Raw genomic sequence first — 18,107 nt, 5'->3', positions numbered from 1 at the left:
TACATATATACGACGGGCTTCTTTCAGTTCCTGTCTACCAAATCCACTCACAAGGCTCTGGTTGGCCCGAGGCTATAGTAGGTGTCACGCAGTGGGACTGAACCCGGAACCATGTGGTTCGTAAGCAGGCTACTTACCACACAGCCACAGTAATTTCTTGCTGTGAACAGTATATGTAATTATATGCCTCATTTTTTATTTTTGCCAAAAAACACACACACTATATATTCGTTCTTCACTAGAATAAGAACAGTGAAGAACAAATATATATATATATATATATACATATACAAAATATTCTATAATTATATACATAATTATAATCAGCTAAGTGCCTCACCATGTACTGAATTAGAAATAAACACTAATGTCTTTTCAACTACCATAAAAATCTCCAAGACAATAGCACACTTTTTTTATGTTGGTAAAAAGAAAAATGATGAATCCGTACGTACATATTTAATCCTAACACTCGCAAATTTATAACTCGGAGTATCACACAGAGTAGAATAATAGGTAAATATAATTTACTTTAAATTCAAAACGCATCTGTGGTTAACCAAAGTCGTATGGATTCATTATTTTTCTTTTTGCCTATATAAAAATGTGTGTTATTGTCTCAGATTTTTATGGTAGTTGAAAAGACATTAGCGTCTATTTCTAATTTCGGTACGTGGTGAAGCACTTAGCTGACCCTTGATTATAATTATGCATATATTATAGAATATTTTGAATAATTCACCTAAAAAGGTTTTTTTAACGTACTGACTACTTGGTAAAATTATTGATTATTAGCATTATTTACATTCAATGGATATTTGTCCTCATTTTGTTTGTTGTTAACACAACGTTTCGGCTGATATACCCTCCAGCCTTCTTCAGGTGTCTTGGGGAAATTTAGAACCTGGGTTCTCATTCCTAAGATATTTTTCGATGTTATTATTATTATCGTTATTATTATTATTATTATTGTTCAGGTCACTGCTTGGAACTGAACCCAAGATATCTTGGTTCGGGGTGAGCTTCTTATCTACACACGCACACATACACACACACATTCACACACACACACACAGATACGTATCTATGTATATAACATGACACATTTCACCATAAAAAATAATCTCTAAGTAATTTCTTATTGTAAACAGTATATCTAATTATACAGTATCCCAATATTGTATTTTTATTATTTTTAATGATATCATCTCTAATGAATATTTTATAACCAGTGTTATATAAACCAGAGTCAGTATTAAAAACATTCTACTGATATACTATTTTTTAAAGATAATAACAAGGTTTTGTTATGTTACTGTAGCAAGAAGGAACTAGGTAGATCAATAATTCTTTTTCACTTATTGATGAATCTATTTTCTCCTCATCCTATTGGTTGTTATTGACCATCCATTCATCTGTTTGTTACTGCCCATTTTCACCATTGAGTGTCCCTGTTTATTGCCCAGCCCTCAGTTAATTACCACCCATTTCTGCTATAGGCTCTGAATTTCTATCCACTTTCACTTGTTAGTTATTGTCCAGTTAATACCCAGCCCTCAGCTACTAACTGCCAACTTCCATTTTTAGCTGATGTCCAGTTCTGCCCACTTCTGTTGTTGGCTGATGTCCAGTTGCTGCCCACATCTCAGTTAGTTCCTGCCCTCCCACTCTGTTAATGAAAGGGAAAAGATATTAAAAGTCTAAAGGATCAAATTATTGAGAGAAAAACCCGTAGCTATCATAAGAAAACAAAGAAAAAGAAAAATTGGTGGGGTGGGGATTGAGTAGCAGAAGACGGTGGGAGGGAGTAACAGGATGTACATCCCAGAACAAATGGAGTACCTCGTGGGCATGACCTCAATGGCATTGGTGCAGGCAATGGCCAGCAACGGCCATCTCACCTCATGGGGCTCATATCTAAGACGAGCTACAGTTATCCTGATTTTATAGAAGAAATTGGTAGTGTGGTGTCCAAGAACACTTGTTTCAACCAAAGCTATGGAGTCAGAGTCGGAAACAATTAAGGGGTAGCTGGAGTCGGAGTCCGTAAAACCATACCGACTCTGATTCCGACTCACGATAGCTTTATTTTTTAATATAAACCAGTTCTAACATATAGGCCTACTCAAAGTACAAGCGTATGCATATGCTTTATGGGGTATGTAGACCACAATCACTTAATTACGCAAAGAGGAGTCGGGAGTCAAAGCTACCAATAGTAGAGGAGTCACAGTCAAAGTTTTTTGTTTCAACTCCACAGCCCTGGTCTCAACGGCAGCCAACACAAGCTCACAGCCGCAGTTAATTATTGTCCAGTTACAGTCCATGTCTATTGTTAGATATTGTCCAATCGTCTCTTAGCTGTCATTCACTTCCTGTTAGCTATTGTCCAAAATACTAATAACGACTGCCCAGTTCTCACTCCTTGCTATTGTCCACAGTACTGTGGAAGAAAAGAAGTTAATGTTTTCCCTTCAGCCCAAGTAACAGCACCTCTTGCTCTCTCTCTTCTTTACTCTTAGATGAAAAGCAATTCCTAGTCTCTTCATGGCTACTGAATCTCTTAACCCCTATTTGTTTTAGGCTGTTCATGTTTAACCCTTTTGATACTAACCTTCCTGAGACTGTCCCTGGTTCTGTGATACAAACTTCATGTTTTAAAGTGATCTAAATTAGAACCTTCAATACTTTCTATCAAAAAATTTAAAGTTTGACAGGTTTTATAGGCACAGACATAGCTGTGTGGTAAGAAGTTTGCTTCTCAATGACATGGCTCCAGGTTCAGTCTTGGACTCACCAAAGCCTTGCGAGTGGATTTCATGGACAGAAACTGACAGAAGCCTATCGTCTGTGTTTATTATTTACATTTGACGGATATTTGTCCTCATCTTGTTTGTTGTTAAAGCAACGTTTCGGCTGATATACCCTCCAGCCTTCATCAGATGTCTTGGGGAAATTTCGAACCTGGGTTCTCATTCCTAAGGTATTTTTAGATGTTGTTGTTATTATTATTATAATTATTATTATTATTATTGTTCAGTAGTTTTATCTTTTTAACGTGCTTTCACTTCACTACCAAGCGCAGCTCTGTGCGCCTTGGGTATGTGCTGTGGTTTGCTGTGGTGCTCTTATGGTTACTGTATTGAAAGTGTTTTGCATAGGATGTGTGCTGTGCCCAGTAGTGCAATTTTCTGTATGTTATATATATTTGTAAGTCCTGGTGTTTTTGTTATGTATTTGTCTGAATATTTTTTTTATTATACCTAAGGCACCTACTATTATTATTATTATTACTATTAGGCTCAAAATTTCCCCAAGACACCTGGTGAAGTCTAGAGGGTATATTAGCCGAAACGTGTTAACAAAAAACAAGATGAGGACAAATATCCGTGAAATGTAAATAATGTACATAATTCCTCATCTCTTAAATATAGAACTTTAGTGTCTATGTTTGCCCACCAGCACCTGATAACACATGTTGGTGTGTTTATATTCCCATAACTTAGCAGTTCAGCAGAAAAAGATCGATAGAATAAGTACCAAGTATAAAAAAATTAATACTGGGGTGAATTCATTCACCCAAAAATTCTTCCAGGTGGTGTCCCAGCATGGCCACAGTCTAATGACTGTAAAAAATAAAAGATAGTAATCAGGAAGTTTTTTTTATTAAGTTCTTAATTATTTTCAAAATTAATTAAGAAAAAAAAAGGTTGTATATTTCAGCAGAAATATGGCTAATTGAAAACCTTCCAAAATAATTTTATTTCCCAACACCAGCTTAATGATATTCATTAACAACAAAGTTTAATTACTGAATTCTTCATCATTTTTATCTTTAAGTTGTTTTAGTCATTAGATTGCGACCATGCTGGGGCACCACCATGAAGAATTTTAATCGAATGAATCCATGATCTGACTTTTCGTCCGATGTCACTAAACACAGCCTTCTTTCCTCGCATCTCCAGTATTTTTTTCCTAGTTTTGTATTGCTTAAATGAAAAACATAGATGCAATAACTTTCATCGACTACTTTTCTTTTGCTTTTTGGTCGTTACTATGAACTTTATCATTTCGGGATGGATAAATTAAAAATGTGTACACTAAATTTGCAGCACTCTCTATATATAGCACCATACTTAAAAGAGAGAAGGAAAAAGAGGAAGAAAAACTGTTAACAGAGAAGAAAAAAGAATGATAATAACAATCCTATAATGAGGCTCATTATAGTTCTGTGAATATATCATTAGAGATATTTCACCTTGTTTTCTAAAGAACTTATTTAAAATTGGACAAAAGTTGTTGGACAAAGAAAATCATAACACAAAAAGATGTCGGACAAAAAAACCTGGATGTAAAGACATTTGACGAAGTGATGTCAGACCAAAAGATGTTTGACGAAGTGATGTCGAATGCAAAGACATAACCCCAAATGAATTGACCCTAGTATTTGATTATCTTTTAAGCCTGGTACTTAGTTTCTCAATATTTTTTGTTGAACCGCTAGATTATGTGGGCTTAAACCCACCGCTACCAGCTTGTCAAGTGGTGGCAGAGGACAAACACTGACACATAGACACACACACATATAGGTATTTATATACATGTGTATACCACAGGCTTCTTTCAGTTTCTGTCTTCTAAATCCACTCACAAGGCTTTGGTCAGCCAGTTGGGAAGCAAGCTTCTTACCACAGAGCCATGCCAGCACCTGTAAAAATTTATTATTGAAAATTAATTATTATTCATTTTTAATGATGGAACTTAAAGTAGGACAGCACCGCATGCCTGGCATCTGTGCTAGTGGAGTGCTAAGAGCACCATCCAAGCGAGATTGTTGCCAGTGCTGTTGGACTGGTTCCTGTACAGGTGACACGTTAAAAAACCCCATTTGAGTGTGGCTATTGCCAGTACTACCTAACTGGCCCTCGTGCCAGTAGCATGTAAAAGCACCCACTACACTCTTGGAGTGGTTGGCATTAGGAAGGGCATCCAGCTGTAGAAACTTTGCCAGATCAGTTTGGAGACTGGTGCAGCCTTCTGGCTTGCCAGTCCTCAGTCAAACCGTCCAACCCATGCCAGCATGGAAAACGGATGTTAAACGATGATGATGATGATGATGAATGGCATGCAAATTTTGGGTTGAAAAATACTTTTTGGGAAAGTCTAAGGTTGCTCATAGGATTTGAAGCAACATCTTTTGTAAATACGACAGATGTTCTACCATTGGACCAAAGCAACCCTTTGAATTTCTCTATTTTAGAAATCTTGTTCTTACCAATGAAAATTTACATTGTTCATGTCATAAGAATTTAGTAACTTCAAGAGAACATGAAATAATTCATTTTTATCATTGGAATTCAAAGTAGATAAATCTATAAGTAATTGCATGTATCAACTTTTGGATTCTATATTTCAGCCTGCTGTTGTCTTCGTCAGTCATTGTCCACTTCTAATGTTAATTAATGTCCAGTTCAGTTACTGAAAGTATCTACTTCCCATCTAGTCCAGCACAAACTGTTAGTTGATGTCTGTTTCATTCACTAACAGTAATTTGATCATTTCAATTATATTTTCAGGTCTTCCTTTCAATCCTGTGTTCTACATCAAAATTACAGTTCATCTTCACCCAAGGTAAATCTCCTTAATTTATTGCACACACACACACACACACACACACACACACACACACACTCACTCACGGACATCTGTATTCTGATTGCCAAACTAACATTTAATTATTGTTCAGTGGAGATGATTACATATCATCATCATCATCATCATCATCATCATCATCATCGTTTAATGTCCATTGTCCCTACTGGCATGGGCTGGATAGTTTGACCAAGGCTGGCATGCAGGAAAGCTTTGCCAGACTCCAGTCTGATTTGGCATGGTCTCTACAGCTAGATGCCCTTCCTAACGCCAACCACTCCGAGAGTGTAATGGGTGCTTTTACGCGCCAATGGCACATAAGAGCACCCACTACACTCTCAGAGTGGTTGGCATTAGGAAGGGCATCCAGCCATAGAAAACCATGCCAAATCAGACTAGATTCTGGTGCAACCTTCCAGCTTTCCAGCCAGAGTCAAACTGTCCAACCCATGCCAGCATGGACAACGGACATTAAATGATGACGATGATATGTAATCATGTTCCACTGAACAATATGTTTATGTATATCCTCAGCAAATCCTCTGCCTAAACGAATTAACTTTGATGTTTATTTACCATTCTTCAGGTGGACTTATCCAAATTTCCTGTTGAATACATTCGAAATTTTAGCATCATAGCTCATGTCGACCATGGTAAAAGCACTTTATCCGATCGTTTACTGGAATTTACAGGTAAGTGAAATCTTACTGTTTCTAATTGCCATCTTCAAAAATACCTATTAAGATTTTCACAATTCTGACCTTCTCCTCACGACTAGATTAAGACATTGGTTTCAAATCTTGGCACAAGGCCAGAAATTTTGGGGATCGACCCCCAATATTTATCTGGTACTTATTTTATTGAATAAGACCTTGAAAGGATAAAAGATAAAGTCAGCCTTGGCGGAATTTGAACTCAAGAATATAAAGACAAATAAAAAGCCACATTTGGCCCAACAAGCTAACAATCCAGCCTGCTCACCACCTTCGGTTGGATTAAGTTATTAGCCAAATCATCATCATCATCATCATCGTCGTCATCGTCGTCCTCATCATTATTCTCATTTAGTATCCATATTCCATACAGGTGTGGATCAGATGGTTTGACAGGACCATGTTGAGCACCAATGTCTATTTTTGCATGGTTTCTATGGTTTTATGCCCTTCCTTATGCCAACCACTTTACAGAGTGCTCTTGGTGCATTTCTGTGTCACTGATATTAGTCAAGTTGCCAAGATGCTCACAAGACAAGATTCTTCAATTGAGGCAGTGGGGTGGTGGTGGTGGTTATACCTGGTGCTGAGAGGCAAGGGTATCACAGGGGTATAGAAACAGGTGTCTTTGTTGCAGAGGAGGTCCATCACTGCCTGAACTGGGAAAAAAGTAATGAAAATGGTTGTGATGACGTATTGGAACATACCCTCAAAAAGTATATATACACATATATATATATGCGTATATATATATATATATACGTATATATATATATATTTATATATATCATCATCATCATCATCATCGTCGTTTAACGTCCGCTTTCCATGCTAGCATGGGTTGGACGATTTGACTGAGGACTGGTGGACCAGGAGACGACACCAGGCTCCAATCTGATTTGGCAGAGTTTCTACAGTTGGATGCCCTTCCTAACGCCAACCACTCAGAGTGTGGTGGGTGCTTTTACTTGCCACCGGCATGAGGGCCAGTCAGGCGGTACTGGCAACAGCCACGCTCAAAATGGTGTATTTTACGTGCCACCTGCACAGGAGCCAGTCTATCGGCACTGGCAACGATCTCACACGAATGTCTTTTTATGTGCCAGGAAGGCAACGTTGGTATATATATATATATATATATTTATATATATGTGTGTGTGTATAGTGTGCAGGAGTTCCTTGAGATGTAATTTATTTTAGGAGTTACACAAGGGTAAAAAGATTGCGAAACCGTGAACTCACCAAAGTGCTGTAAGTAAAGTTAGTAGATACAAATGTGTGTGTGTATGTGCTATATATTTTGATGGTAGACATTAATAACGATTTTATTCTACCTCTTGCAGGAACGATTCCGACCACAAAGGACAACAAACAAGTGTTGGACAAACTTCAGATAGAACGTGAAAGAGGAATCACAGTTAAAGCGCAGACTGTCTCACTGATACATACATATAAAGGGAAACAATATTTACTGAACCTTATTGACACTCCAGTAAGTTGTAAGGGATTATGTGTCTTTTACAGATTGTATTTCAAATATGCCTACATACAAACATGCCTACATTTCAAATATGCCTACATACAAACATGCCTACATACAAACACACACGTCATGGTTGAAATGCTTTTGATCATAAATTTGTTCAGTCAGGTACAACATACCAGTGACGCTAATTCACTGCTATTACCTACATGTCTATATTACTATTTTAGGGCGGTGAGCTGGCAGAAACGTTAGCACGCCGGGCGAAATGCTTAGCGGTATTTCATCTGCCGCTACGTTCTGAGTTCAAATTCCGCCGAGGTCGACTTTGCCTTTCATCCTTTCGGGGTTGATAAATTAAGTACCAATTGTGTACTGGGGTCGATCTAATCGACTGCCCCCCCCCTCTATAAATTTCGGGCCTTGTGCCTAGAGTAGAAAAGAATATTTATGATTGAAAGGTGGCTGACTGGCAGAATAGTTAGCACGTTGGGTGAAATGCTTAGTGGTAATTCGTCTGCCATTAAGTTCGGAGTTCAAATTCCACCGAGGTCAACTTTGCCTTTCATCCTTTCAGGGTCGATTAAATAAGTACCAGTTATGCACTGGGGTCAATGTAATCAACTTAATCCCTTTGTCTGTCCTTGTTTGTCCTCTCTCTGTTTAGCCCCTTGTAGGCAATAAAGAAATAAATATTATAGACATAGGAGTGGTTGTGTGGTAATTAGCTTGCTTACGAACCACATGGTTCCTGGTTCAGTCCCACTGCGTAGCACCTTGGGTAAGTGTCTTCTACTATAGCATTGGGCCAACCAAAGCCTTGTGAGTGCATTTGGTAGACGGAAACTGAAAGAAGCCCGTCGTATATATGTATATATACATATATATATATATATATATGTTTGTGCGTGTGTGTATATGTTTGTGTGTCTGTGTTTGTCCCCCCAACATTGCTTGACAACCGATGGTGGTGTGTTTACATCCCCGTAACCTAGCAGTTTGGCAAAAGAGACCAATAAAATAAATACTAGTCGATTTGCTCAACTAAAGGCAGTGCTCCAGCATGGCCACAGTCAAATGACTGAAACAAAAAAAAAGAGTAAAGGAATATTACCATCATAGAACTGTCCTCTTACATATAGATTAAACCCAGCCACTCTCCAGCTACCTATTTGAAACCGTATGTGGTAATGGTACATCCACGCTTAGAATTTGCCTCACCTGTCTGGAACCCCTATCTTGTTCGGCATATAAATCTCCTGGAAACTGTTCAGGAATGTGCAACAAAACACACACCACAAAACACATACCCTCCATCAGGCATCTACCATATTCTGAGCATGGACACATTGAAGCTCAGACGTCTGGCAACTGATTTGATCAACACCCACAAGATTATCCACCACCTTTACAACAACAACTTTTGTTTTTCAAAGTTGTAGTGCACCTTGAGCACTGTATACATCAATTTCTTTCATATATATATGTTACATGCAAGGGAGCCAGTCCAGCGGTCATTGCCAGTGCTGCTGGACTGGCTTCCATGCAGGTGGCACGTAAGAAACACCTTTTTGAGTGTGGCCGTTGCCAGTACCGTGTGACTGGCCCTCGTGCTGGTGGCATGTAAAAGCACCCAGTACACTCTCGGAGTGGTTGACATTAGGAAGGGCATCCAGCTGTAGAAACTCTGCCAAATCAGATTGGAGCCTGGTGCAGCCATCTGGTTCGCCAGTCCTCAGTCAAATTGTCCAACCCATGCTAGCATGGAAAGCAGACGTTAAACAATGATGATGATGCTATTGTTTGTAAATTGGTACAGTCCCTTATGTAGTATTATGACCACTCTCCTACTACGATCATTGTACCACCATCACTCATATACCTTTAATAACAATTTATCAGTCTGTGCTGTGTGGAGACCAGCGTGTGAAAAGAAAAACCCAACATTTCATTAAAGGTGACTAAAAGAGGTTGAGCTAGGATTTGCACTCTGACCTCGTAAAACCCTCTCCAACAATGACTACCCACACAGACCCATGGGTTGAAGGGTTGTTGCCAGAGTGGTGCAAAGATGCCACCTGCCAGGAGTGAGGAATCGCCAACAAATGGTGGATACTACTGCTACTACTACTACTACTACCACTACTACTACTACTACTACTCCTACTACTGCTACTTCTGACTACTACTACTACTACTTCTGACTACTACTACTACTACTACTACTACTATCAATCTACTATTTCCTTCTGACCCCTGCATCAGTTTCCTATACAGTGTGCCCCCCCCCCCATAATTCTATACTATAATGTTGTTATATCTATTTCTTCCAGGGCCATGTTGATTTCCAGTATGAAGTCTCTCGCTCAATGTCAGCCTGTCAGGGGGTTCTTCTCTTAGTGGACGCAAATCACGTAAGCAACTCTCGTTATATATTTTACTTAAGGTAATTATTGCACCGGACAAAATGCTTAGGGGAGTTTTATTTTAGCCCTTCACATTTTGAGTTCATATACTGTCGACTGTACTTTGCCTTTCATTCTTTTTTGGGATCAATAAAATAAGGACAAATGGCACCCGTGTAAAAGTACCCATTACATTCTCAGAGTGGTAGGCATTAGGAAGGGCATCCAGCTGTAGAAAACCATGCCAAATCAGACCGGAGTCTGGTGCAGCCTTCCAGTGTACCAGCCCAGTAAAACCATCCAACCCATGCCAGCATAGACAATGGATGTTAAATGATAATAATGATGGTGATGATGATATTGATGGATACTGGGGTGGATGTAATTGACCTACCCCTTTCTTAAAATTGCTGACCCTGTTCCAAATTTTGAAATTAAATATTTTATTCCATCAAAATATTGGTTATTTTCCATCCATGTGTCCAATATCTTGAGGAAGAAAGAATGATAGGTTGTGGCATTTATGCTGTCCCTAATCTGAACTAGCTATCTTCAGTTTGTTTGTTTGTTTATATTCTTACCTATGGTTATAAATGTTGGATAATAACTGAAAGGGTACAATTGCAAAGACAAGCAACCGAAATAGAGTCCCTCTGAAGGATCTCTGGAGTATCATAGGCGCAGGAATGGCTGTGTGGTAAGTAGCCTGCTTACCAACCACATGGTTCTGGGTTCAGTCCCACTGCGTGACAGCATATGCTGGTTTGCCCCCGCCGCATCCTGCTGGTTCCATACCCCTTTGAGCAACATCAGAATTCCCTCATCCATCCACAAACACTCTCCAACTTTTCCTAAAATTTATAAACTCCCTTGCCTCTCTCACTCCACCTAACCACCAAAGCTTTCCTCTTTCCATCCATCCACACAAACCAAGGCCTGCCTCTGGATCTGTTGCCTACCACTTCTACCTTCACCACCATCCACTCCTCATCCATTGTCGCCATGTGGCCAAACCACCTCAACATTCGTCTATCCAGTTTGGTTAATAATATCTAATATTTTCTTTTGTCAGGGAGTTCAAGCCCAGACAGTTGCCAACTATTATCTGGCTTTGGAGCTAAAGAAAACCATTATTCCTGTGTTGAATAAGATAGATCTAAAGGTTGCCAGACCTGAAGAAGTTCTGCAACAACTCAAATCTATTTTTGACATAGAACCAAGCACAACATTAAAGGTAAGTGTTTACCATTGTTTGTTTGAGTTTTTTTTTTTGTTTTTTTGTATTTTACAGCTCCAGAAAACAGTGTTACTAAGGACAGCTAAGATGCTTAGGACGATTCTTGCCATCAATGATTACATGTTGTAGCCTTGTTTTAGGACCTTTTCTTTTCCGATAGTCTAATCTGTTGTGTGTATATGAATAATAACAACGACGACGACGACGACGACGGCGACGGCGGCGGCGGCGGCGGCGTTATTATTATCACTATTATTATTATTATTATCATCATCTTTATTATTTATTTATTTATTGCAGGTTTCTGCTAAACTGGGTACCGGTGTCCTTGAATTGCTGGAGACTATAATTGAGCGTATACCTCCGTAAGTTCTTTCATGTGCTCTCCCTTCGATATTGCTTTGGCTCAAATGTATTAACTAAAGTAACAAACCAGCACTAGTTTCTGGGACCATCGTAGAGCTAATGTGCGTCCTGCTGTTATAAAGAATTACTACTTTGGTGAGAATAATGTCCACTTTGATATAATTCAATGAGAGATATATTTTTAATGAGAGATACATTTCTCCCAACTTCTCATGTTCTTGAGTTCAAATTTCATTAAGTTCCTATGAGCACTATCTTTTGAATTTCTGCCATTTTGGGGTTTCCTGGTATCTGAGCTAGGTAGCAATCAGGCCCTTTTGCTATCATTTCTAGGGCACCTACGACAATAGATATTGTTTTAGTCTTCAGGTTCCACATTTTGCAAATTTCTATTTCTAGATCTTTATACCTGCTCAGTTCTTGGTAGGTCTTGACAGATACGTTTATATCGATTGGGACAGTCATATCAATGAGGAGGCATGAATGTTGTCTGAAGTATTTCATTATAATCTCTGGCCTATTCGCATCTCTCTTTCTGTTAGTTTGAATGGTGAAGTTCCAGAGGAGTGAGATGTGATCCTTTTCAAGCACTGAAGGTGGTTTGTGTTCCCACCAGTTTTTATCATGGGGCAAGTTCAGGATTTTGCAAATTACTCAGTGAATATATTGTGCAGTTCTATCATGCCTGTTGTTATTATTATTATAATTTTATGTTTGACTTTTGCTTTATATTTGTACACAGCTCCAAGTCTCACCCAGAGACCTCAAGAGAAAACAAGTTAGAAGTTCATGTTGGTGTTATGCCTAGGGTGCCATATATTTGGTTTTGTACATTGTGTTGTTCTAGAGAATGTTTAAGAAAACATAAGAAAATTATGTTTGTTTTAAAATTTGAGATTACATAGAAAGTATTTTACGTAGGATATGGGCAGTTCCCATGAGCACTATCTTTTGAATTTCTGCCATTTTAGGGTTTCCTGGTATCTGAACTAGGTAGCAATCAGCCCCCTTTTGCTATCATTCTCAGGGCACCTATGACAACAGGTATTGTTTTAGTCTTCAGGTTCTACATTTTATTATCATTATCATTATTATTATTATTATTATTATTATTATTATTGTTACGAGCTGGCAGAATTGTTAGCATGCTGGACAAAATGCTTAGCGGTATTTCATCTGTCTCTACATTCTGAGTATGAATTCCGCCAAGGTTGACTTCGCCTTTCATCCTTTTGGGGGTCAATAAAATAAGTACCTGTTGCATACTGGGGGTCAATCTAATCGACCTCCCCTCCCGCTCCCCCAAAATTTCAGGCCTTGTGCCTATTGTAGAAATGATTATTATTAGTTGTAGTAATAGTAGTAGTAGTATTGTTTTTGTCATTTGCAGGCCACCAAGCGACAGAAATGCTGCATTGAAGGCTCTTACATTTGACTCGTGGTTCAACCACTTCCGCGGAGTGGTTGTCAGCCTCACTTTGCTGGATGGAGTCCTCACTAAACGTAAGTCAATCAATCATATATCTCTTTGAAACTCAAATTAACACAAGGGTTACTGTCATACAAGCTTTGTCATTCAATTCTGATCTTTCATGTAAACATGTCTAGCCATGAAGAACATATTACCTTCCATGAAAAACAGGAGGTAAAGGTTGGCAACAGAATAGGCATCCAACCGTAGAAAATCTGCCTCAAGGAATTCTCTCTGATCTATCCAAAATGGACATTGAAGTAATGATGATAATATGTATCATCATTATCATCGTTTAACGTCCGCTTTCCATGCTAGCATGGGTTGGACGATTTGACTGAGGACTGGTGAACCAGATGACTGCACCAGGCTCCAATCTGATTTGGCAGAGTTTCTACAACTGGATGCCCTTCCTAACGCCAACCACTCCGAGAGTGTAGTGGGTGCTTTTTACGTGCCACTGGCATGAGGGCCAGTCAGCTGCTCTGGCATATGAACATACATGCACACACACGTGTATATATATGTATATATATGAATATATATATATATCATCATCATCATCATCATCATCGTCATCGTTTAACATCCATTTTCCATGCTGGCATGGGTTAGACGGTTCAACTGGGGTCTGGGAAGCCAGGAGGCTGCACCAGTCTCCAGTCTGATCTGGCAGAGTTTCTACAGCTGGATGCCCTTCCTGATGCCAACCACTCTGAGAGTGTAGTGGGTGCTTTTTTACATGCTACTGGCACAGGGACCAAAGGAGCTGTCATCAGCCACGATCAGTTGGTGCTTTTTACATGCCACCAGCACAGAAGCTAGTCAAGGTGGCGTTGGCATCGACCACATTCGGATGGTGATTTTTACATGCCTTTGGCTTAGGGATCACAACTACAATTTCCATTTGATTTTGGTTTTGATGCACTTGACTCAATTGGCCCCCTCAAACACTCATGATATAAATCTGTCTCAGTAAACTCCATCTGATCTATTCAAGTATGGCAAAATGGAAAAGGGGGCAGTAAAACAATGATGAGGGTGATGGAGTTGAAGATGTCGGTGACAACAGTATCAGCAGCTCCACCATTTACAGCTGTCGTCAGATTGTTTTTCAAGATTTTTGTTGTATTTTATTTCTTGTCTCTTTCTTCATCTGCCTTTGTTAGGAGATAAAGTTATGTCTGCAGCAACAGGGAAACTATATGAAGTCCAAGAGATTGGATTTATGTATCCTGAACAAGTACCCTGTGAGAAACTGTAAGTAATTTAAATACCAAATACATTTCAAGACTAAATTTGTTTAGTATTTTTTTAGTTAGATTCTTAAAGAAATCTACTTAAAGCTAAAACCTCCTCCTCCTCCTCCTCCTTCTTCCTTTATTGTTATTATCATTTCATTATTATTAATATTATTATGATTATTATTATTATTATTATTGTTGTTGTTGTTGTTGTTGTTGTTGTTGTTGTTGTTGTTGTTGTTGTTGTTGTTGTGGAGGCGCGTGGCTTAGTTGTTAGGGTGTCAGCACCATGATCGTAAGATTGTGGTTTTGATTCCTGGCTGGACCGAGCGACGCGTTGTGTTCTTGAGCAAAACACTTCATTTCATGTTGCTCCAGTCCACTCAGCTGGCAAAAATGGGTAACGCTGCGATGGACTGGCGTCCCGTCCAGCTGAGGAACACATACACCATTGAAACCGGGAAACCGGGCCCATAAGCCTGGCTAGGCTTTAAAAAGGGTGCATTTATTTTTTTTCATTATTATTATTATTAAGGCAGCGAGATGGTAGAATTGTTACTGTGCTGGATGAAATGTTTAGTAGTATTTTCACCCGTTGCTAATTTCTGAGTTCAAATTCAGCCGAAGTCGACTTTGCCTTTTATCCTCTTGGGGGTCGATAAAATAAGGACCAGTTGAACACTGGGGTCGATGTAATCAACTCATCCCCTCCTCCAGAGTTGATGCCCTTGTGGCAAAGCTTGAAACAATTATTGTTGTTGTTGTTATTATTTAGACAGGAAGCTGGCAAAATCGTTAGCGGCATTTCGTCCGTCTTTATGTTCTGGGTTCAGATGCCGCCAGCGTCAACTTTGCGTTTCACCCTTTCGGGATCAATAAAATAAGTACCTGTTAACATCTGGGGTCAATGAAACTGGTAGCTTCATTCCAAAATTTGAAACCGTTATCATTTAGATGACAAGCAGACAAACTGCTTCGTGGTATTTCATCAATCTTTACGTTCTGAGTTCAAATTTCACTGGGGTTTGACTTTGCCTTTCTCCCTTTCGGGATTAATAAAATAAGTGCCAATCTCCCTATTTTGACATAGTGTGGTTGTTATAGATGAGCAGTGTCACTCATTTAGGACATTCTGTGAAAACATACCTTCTGCTGCTGCTGCTGGTGGCAGTGGCAGTACCATGCTTGGAAATAAGTGGGGGTTGGCGACAGGAAAGGTGTCTGGCTGTAGAAAATCTGCCTGAAGGGTACATCAGATAAAGATACTCTAAGATGCACTTTGCTAGAAGGTAGTTTGGTCATGGTTGGAATGTCTTTCTTCATTGGTCTGCTCACTGAGAATTGACCGACTCATCATCACTTTGCCATCCATCATCATCATTATTATCAGAAGAATCACTATTGTTGTTGTAACATAATTGTATAGTCTTAATAAATGAATCTAAGGATGGCAATCCATGATGAAATCAAGCAAGAAATAAAAACAACTTTCAGACGATTCTCACCTTACATGTTTCAGGTACGCTGGTCAGGTGGGCTACATGATTGCAAATATCAGAGACATCAAAGAAGCTCGCATCGGAGATACTATCTTCCATCCCAAGTCACCAGTAAATCCTGTCAAAGGATTTAAACCTGCCAAAGCCATGGTGAGTAAAATTCTTGTCTCCTTTCAACAGAAAAACAAACCCAAAACTGTTAAAAAGATGCTTAATATTTTCTTCTTTCATCTGTGAAAGATTTTTAATTTAACTGAACCAAGTTTGATGACTGGCACTCGTGTCAGTGGAGCGCTAACAGCACCATCCGAGCGGGATCACTGCCAGAGCAGCTGTCTCACTCCCGTGCCGGTGGCACGTAAAGAACACCATTCGAGCGCGATCATTTCCAGCTTTGCCTTACTGGCACTCGTGTCGGTAGCATGTGAACAAAACATTGGACTGATTCCTGTGCAGGTGGCATGTAAAAAAACACCATTTGAGCATGACCGTTGCCAGTACTGCCTGACTGGCCCTCGTGCCGGTGGCACGTAAAACACCCACTACACTCTCAGAGTGGTTGGCATTAGGAAGGGCCTCCAGCTGTAGAAACTCTGCCAGATCAGATTGAAGTCTGGTGTAGCCATCTGGTTCACCAGTCCTCAGTCAAATCGTCCAACCCATGATAGCATGGAAAGCGGACATTAAATGAAAATGATGAGGCGTAGGAGTGGCTGTGTGGTAAGTAGCTTGCTTACGAACCACATGGTTCTGGGTTCAGTCCCACTGCATGGCACCTTGGGCAAGTGTCTTCTACTATAGCCTCGGGCCAACCAAAGCCTTGTGAGTGGATTTGGTAGACAGAAACTGAAAGAAGCCCGTCATATATATGTATGTATATGTATGTATGTGTGTGTATATGTTTGTATGTCTGTGTTTGTCCCCCCAACATCGCTTGACAACCGATGCTGGTGTGTTTACGTCCCCGTGACTTAGCGGTTCGGCAAAAGAGACCGATAGAATAAGTACTAGGCTTCCAAAGAATAAGTCCTGCATGAGTCATCATCATCATTTAACGTCCGTTTACCATGCTGGCATGGGGTTGGACAAGTGTATTTGTGAAAACCAAAATAAGAATTTTGAAAGAAATATCTCTAAAATTAGTTTTTGAATTTCAAATTGTTATAGGGGTCCACCAGAATGAAATACTAATCAAAAGGGTCCATAGATTAAAAAAAGGTTGAGAACCACTACATTGAAGGGTCACAGAAATGTAATGTCGATGCTGATATGAAGTGATGAAGAATACAGGTAGATTCTAATTAATCTTTCTTTTTTATCCTCTTCCTCTCTGTCTCAGGTGTTTGCTGGGGTTTTCCCCGCTGACCAATCTGAATATGATGACTTAAGGAAAGCAATCGACAAACTGACTTTGAATGATGCAAGTGTTTCATTGAACATCGACACAAGGTAAATTCTGAGATAATTCGTTACATTGCCATCATCATCATCATTGTCACCACCACCGTCATCATCATCATCATCATCATCCAAAATATTGTGTTCAGCAAATTTAATTAAGGAACTCTTCTTCGTTATTTACATATTCCCTCCAGAGGAGTCATAGCAGTCCTATATTATCTACAAAAAAAATGAAGTAGACTGACATACCAAATTTCGAACTCGTTGAAGGTACGCGAGATACCGAAATATTGTGTTCAGCAAATTTAATTATGGAACTCTTCTTCTTTATTTACTATTATTATTATTATTATTATTATTAATATTATTATTATTATTACTACTACTACTACTACTGTTACTATTATTATTATTATTATTATTATTTATTATTATTACTACTATTATTATTATTCATCATCATCATCATCATCGTTTAACGTCCGCTTTCCATGCTAGCATGGGTTGGACGATTTGACTGAGGACTGGTGAAACCGGATGGCAACACCAGGCTCCAGTCTGATTTGGCAGAGTTTCTACAGCTGGATGCCCTTCCTAACGCCAACCACTCAGAGAGTGTAGTGGGTGCTTTTACGT

At 39.2% G+C, this 18,107-nt stretch overlaps 1 protein-coding gene across 1 annotated transcript in view; it reads left to right on the top strand.

Annotated features, from left to right (window-relative positions):
• Positions 1–18,107, top strand: part of LOC106871983 (translation factor Guf1, mitochondrial) — a 46,405-nt gene that overhangs the window by 15,913 nt on the left and 12,385 nt on the right. Inside the window, exons 2-11 of the mRNA XM_014918775.2 lie at positions 5,577–5,631; positions 6,239–6,344; positions 7,709–7,857; positions 10,182–10,262; positions 11,326–11,487; positions 11,791–11,855; positions 13,247–13,359; positions 14,497–14,587; positions 16,091–16,220; positions 17,410–17,519. Coding sequence (XP_014774261.1) covers positions 5,577–5,631; positions 6,239–6,344; positions 7,709–7,857; positions 10,182–10,262; positions 11,326–11,487; positions 11,791–11,855; positions 13,247–13,359; positions 14,497–14,587; positions 16,091–16,220; positions 17,410–17,519 — 1,062 coding nt within the window. The remainder of the gene's footprint in view (positions 1–5,576; positions 5,632–6,238; positions 6,345–7,708; positions 7,858–10,181; positions 10,263–11,325; positions 11,488–11,790; positions 11,856–13,246; positions 13,360–14,496; positions 14,588–16,090; positions 16,221–17,409; positions 17,520–18,107) is intronic.

This window comes from Octopus bimaculoides, chromosome 6 (genome assembly GCF_001194135.2).
Source record: "Octopus bimaculoides isolate UCB-OBI-ISO-001 chromosome 6, ASM119413v2, whole genome shotgun sequence".
In the NCBI taxonomy this organism is placed as follows: domain Eukaryota; kingdom Metazoa; phylum Mollusca; class Cephalopoda; order Octopoda; family Octopodidae; genus Octopus; species Octopus bimaculoides.
Note: the sequence above shows the minus strand (reverse complement) of the source record. Positions and strands in the feature narration are given on the sequence as shown.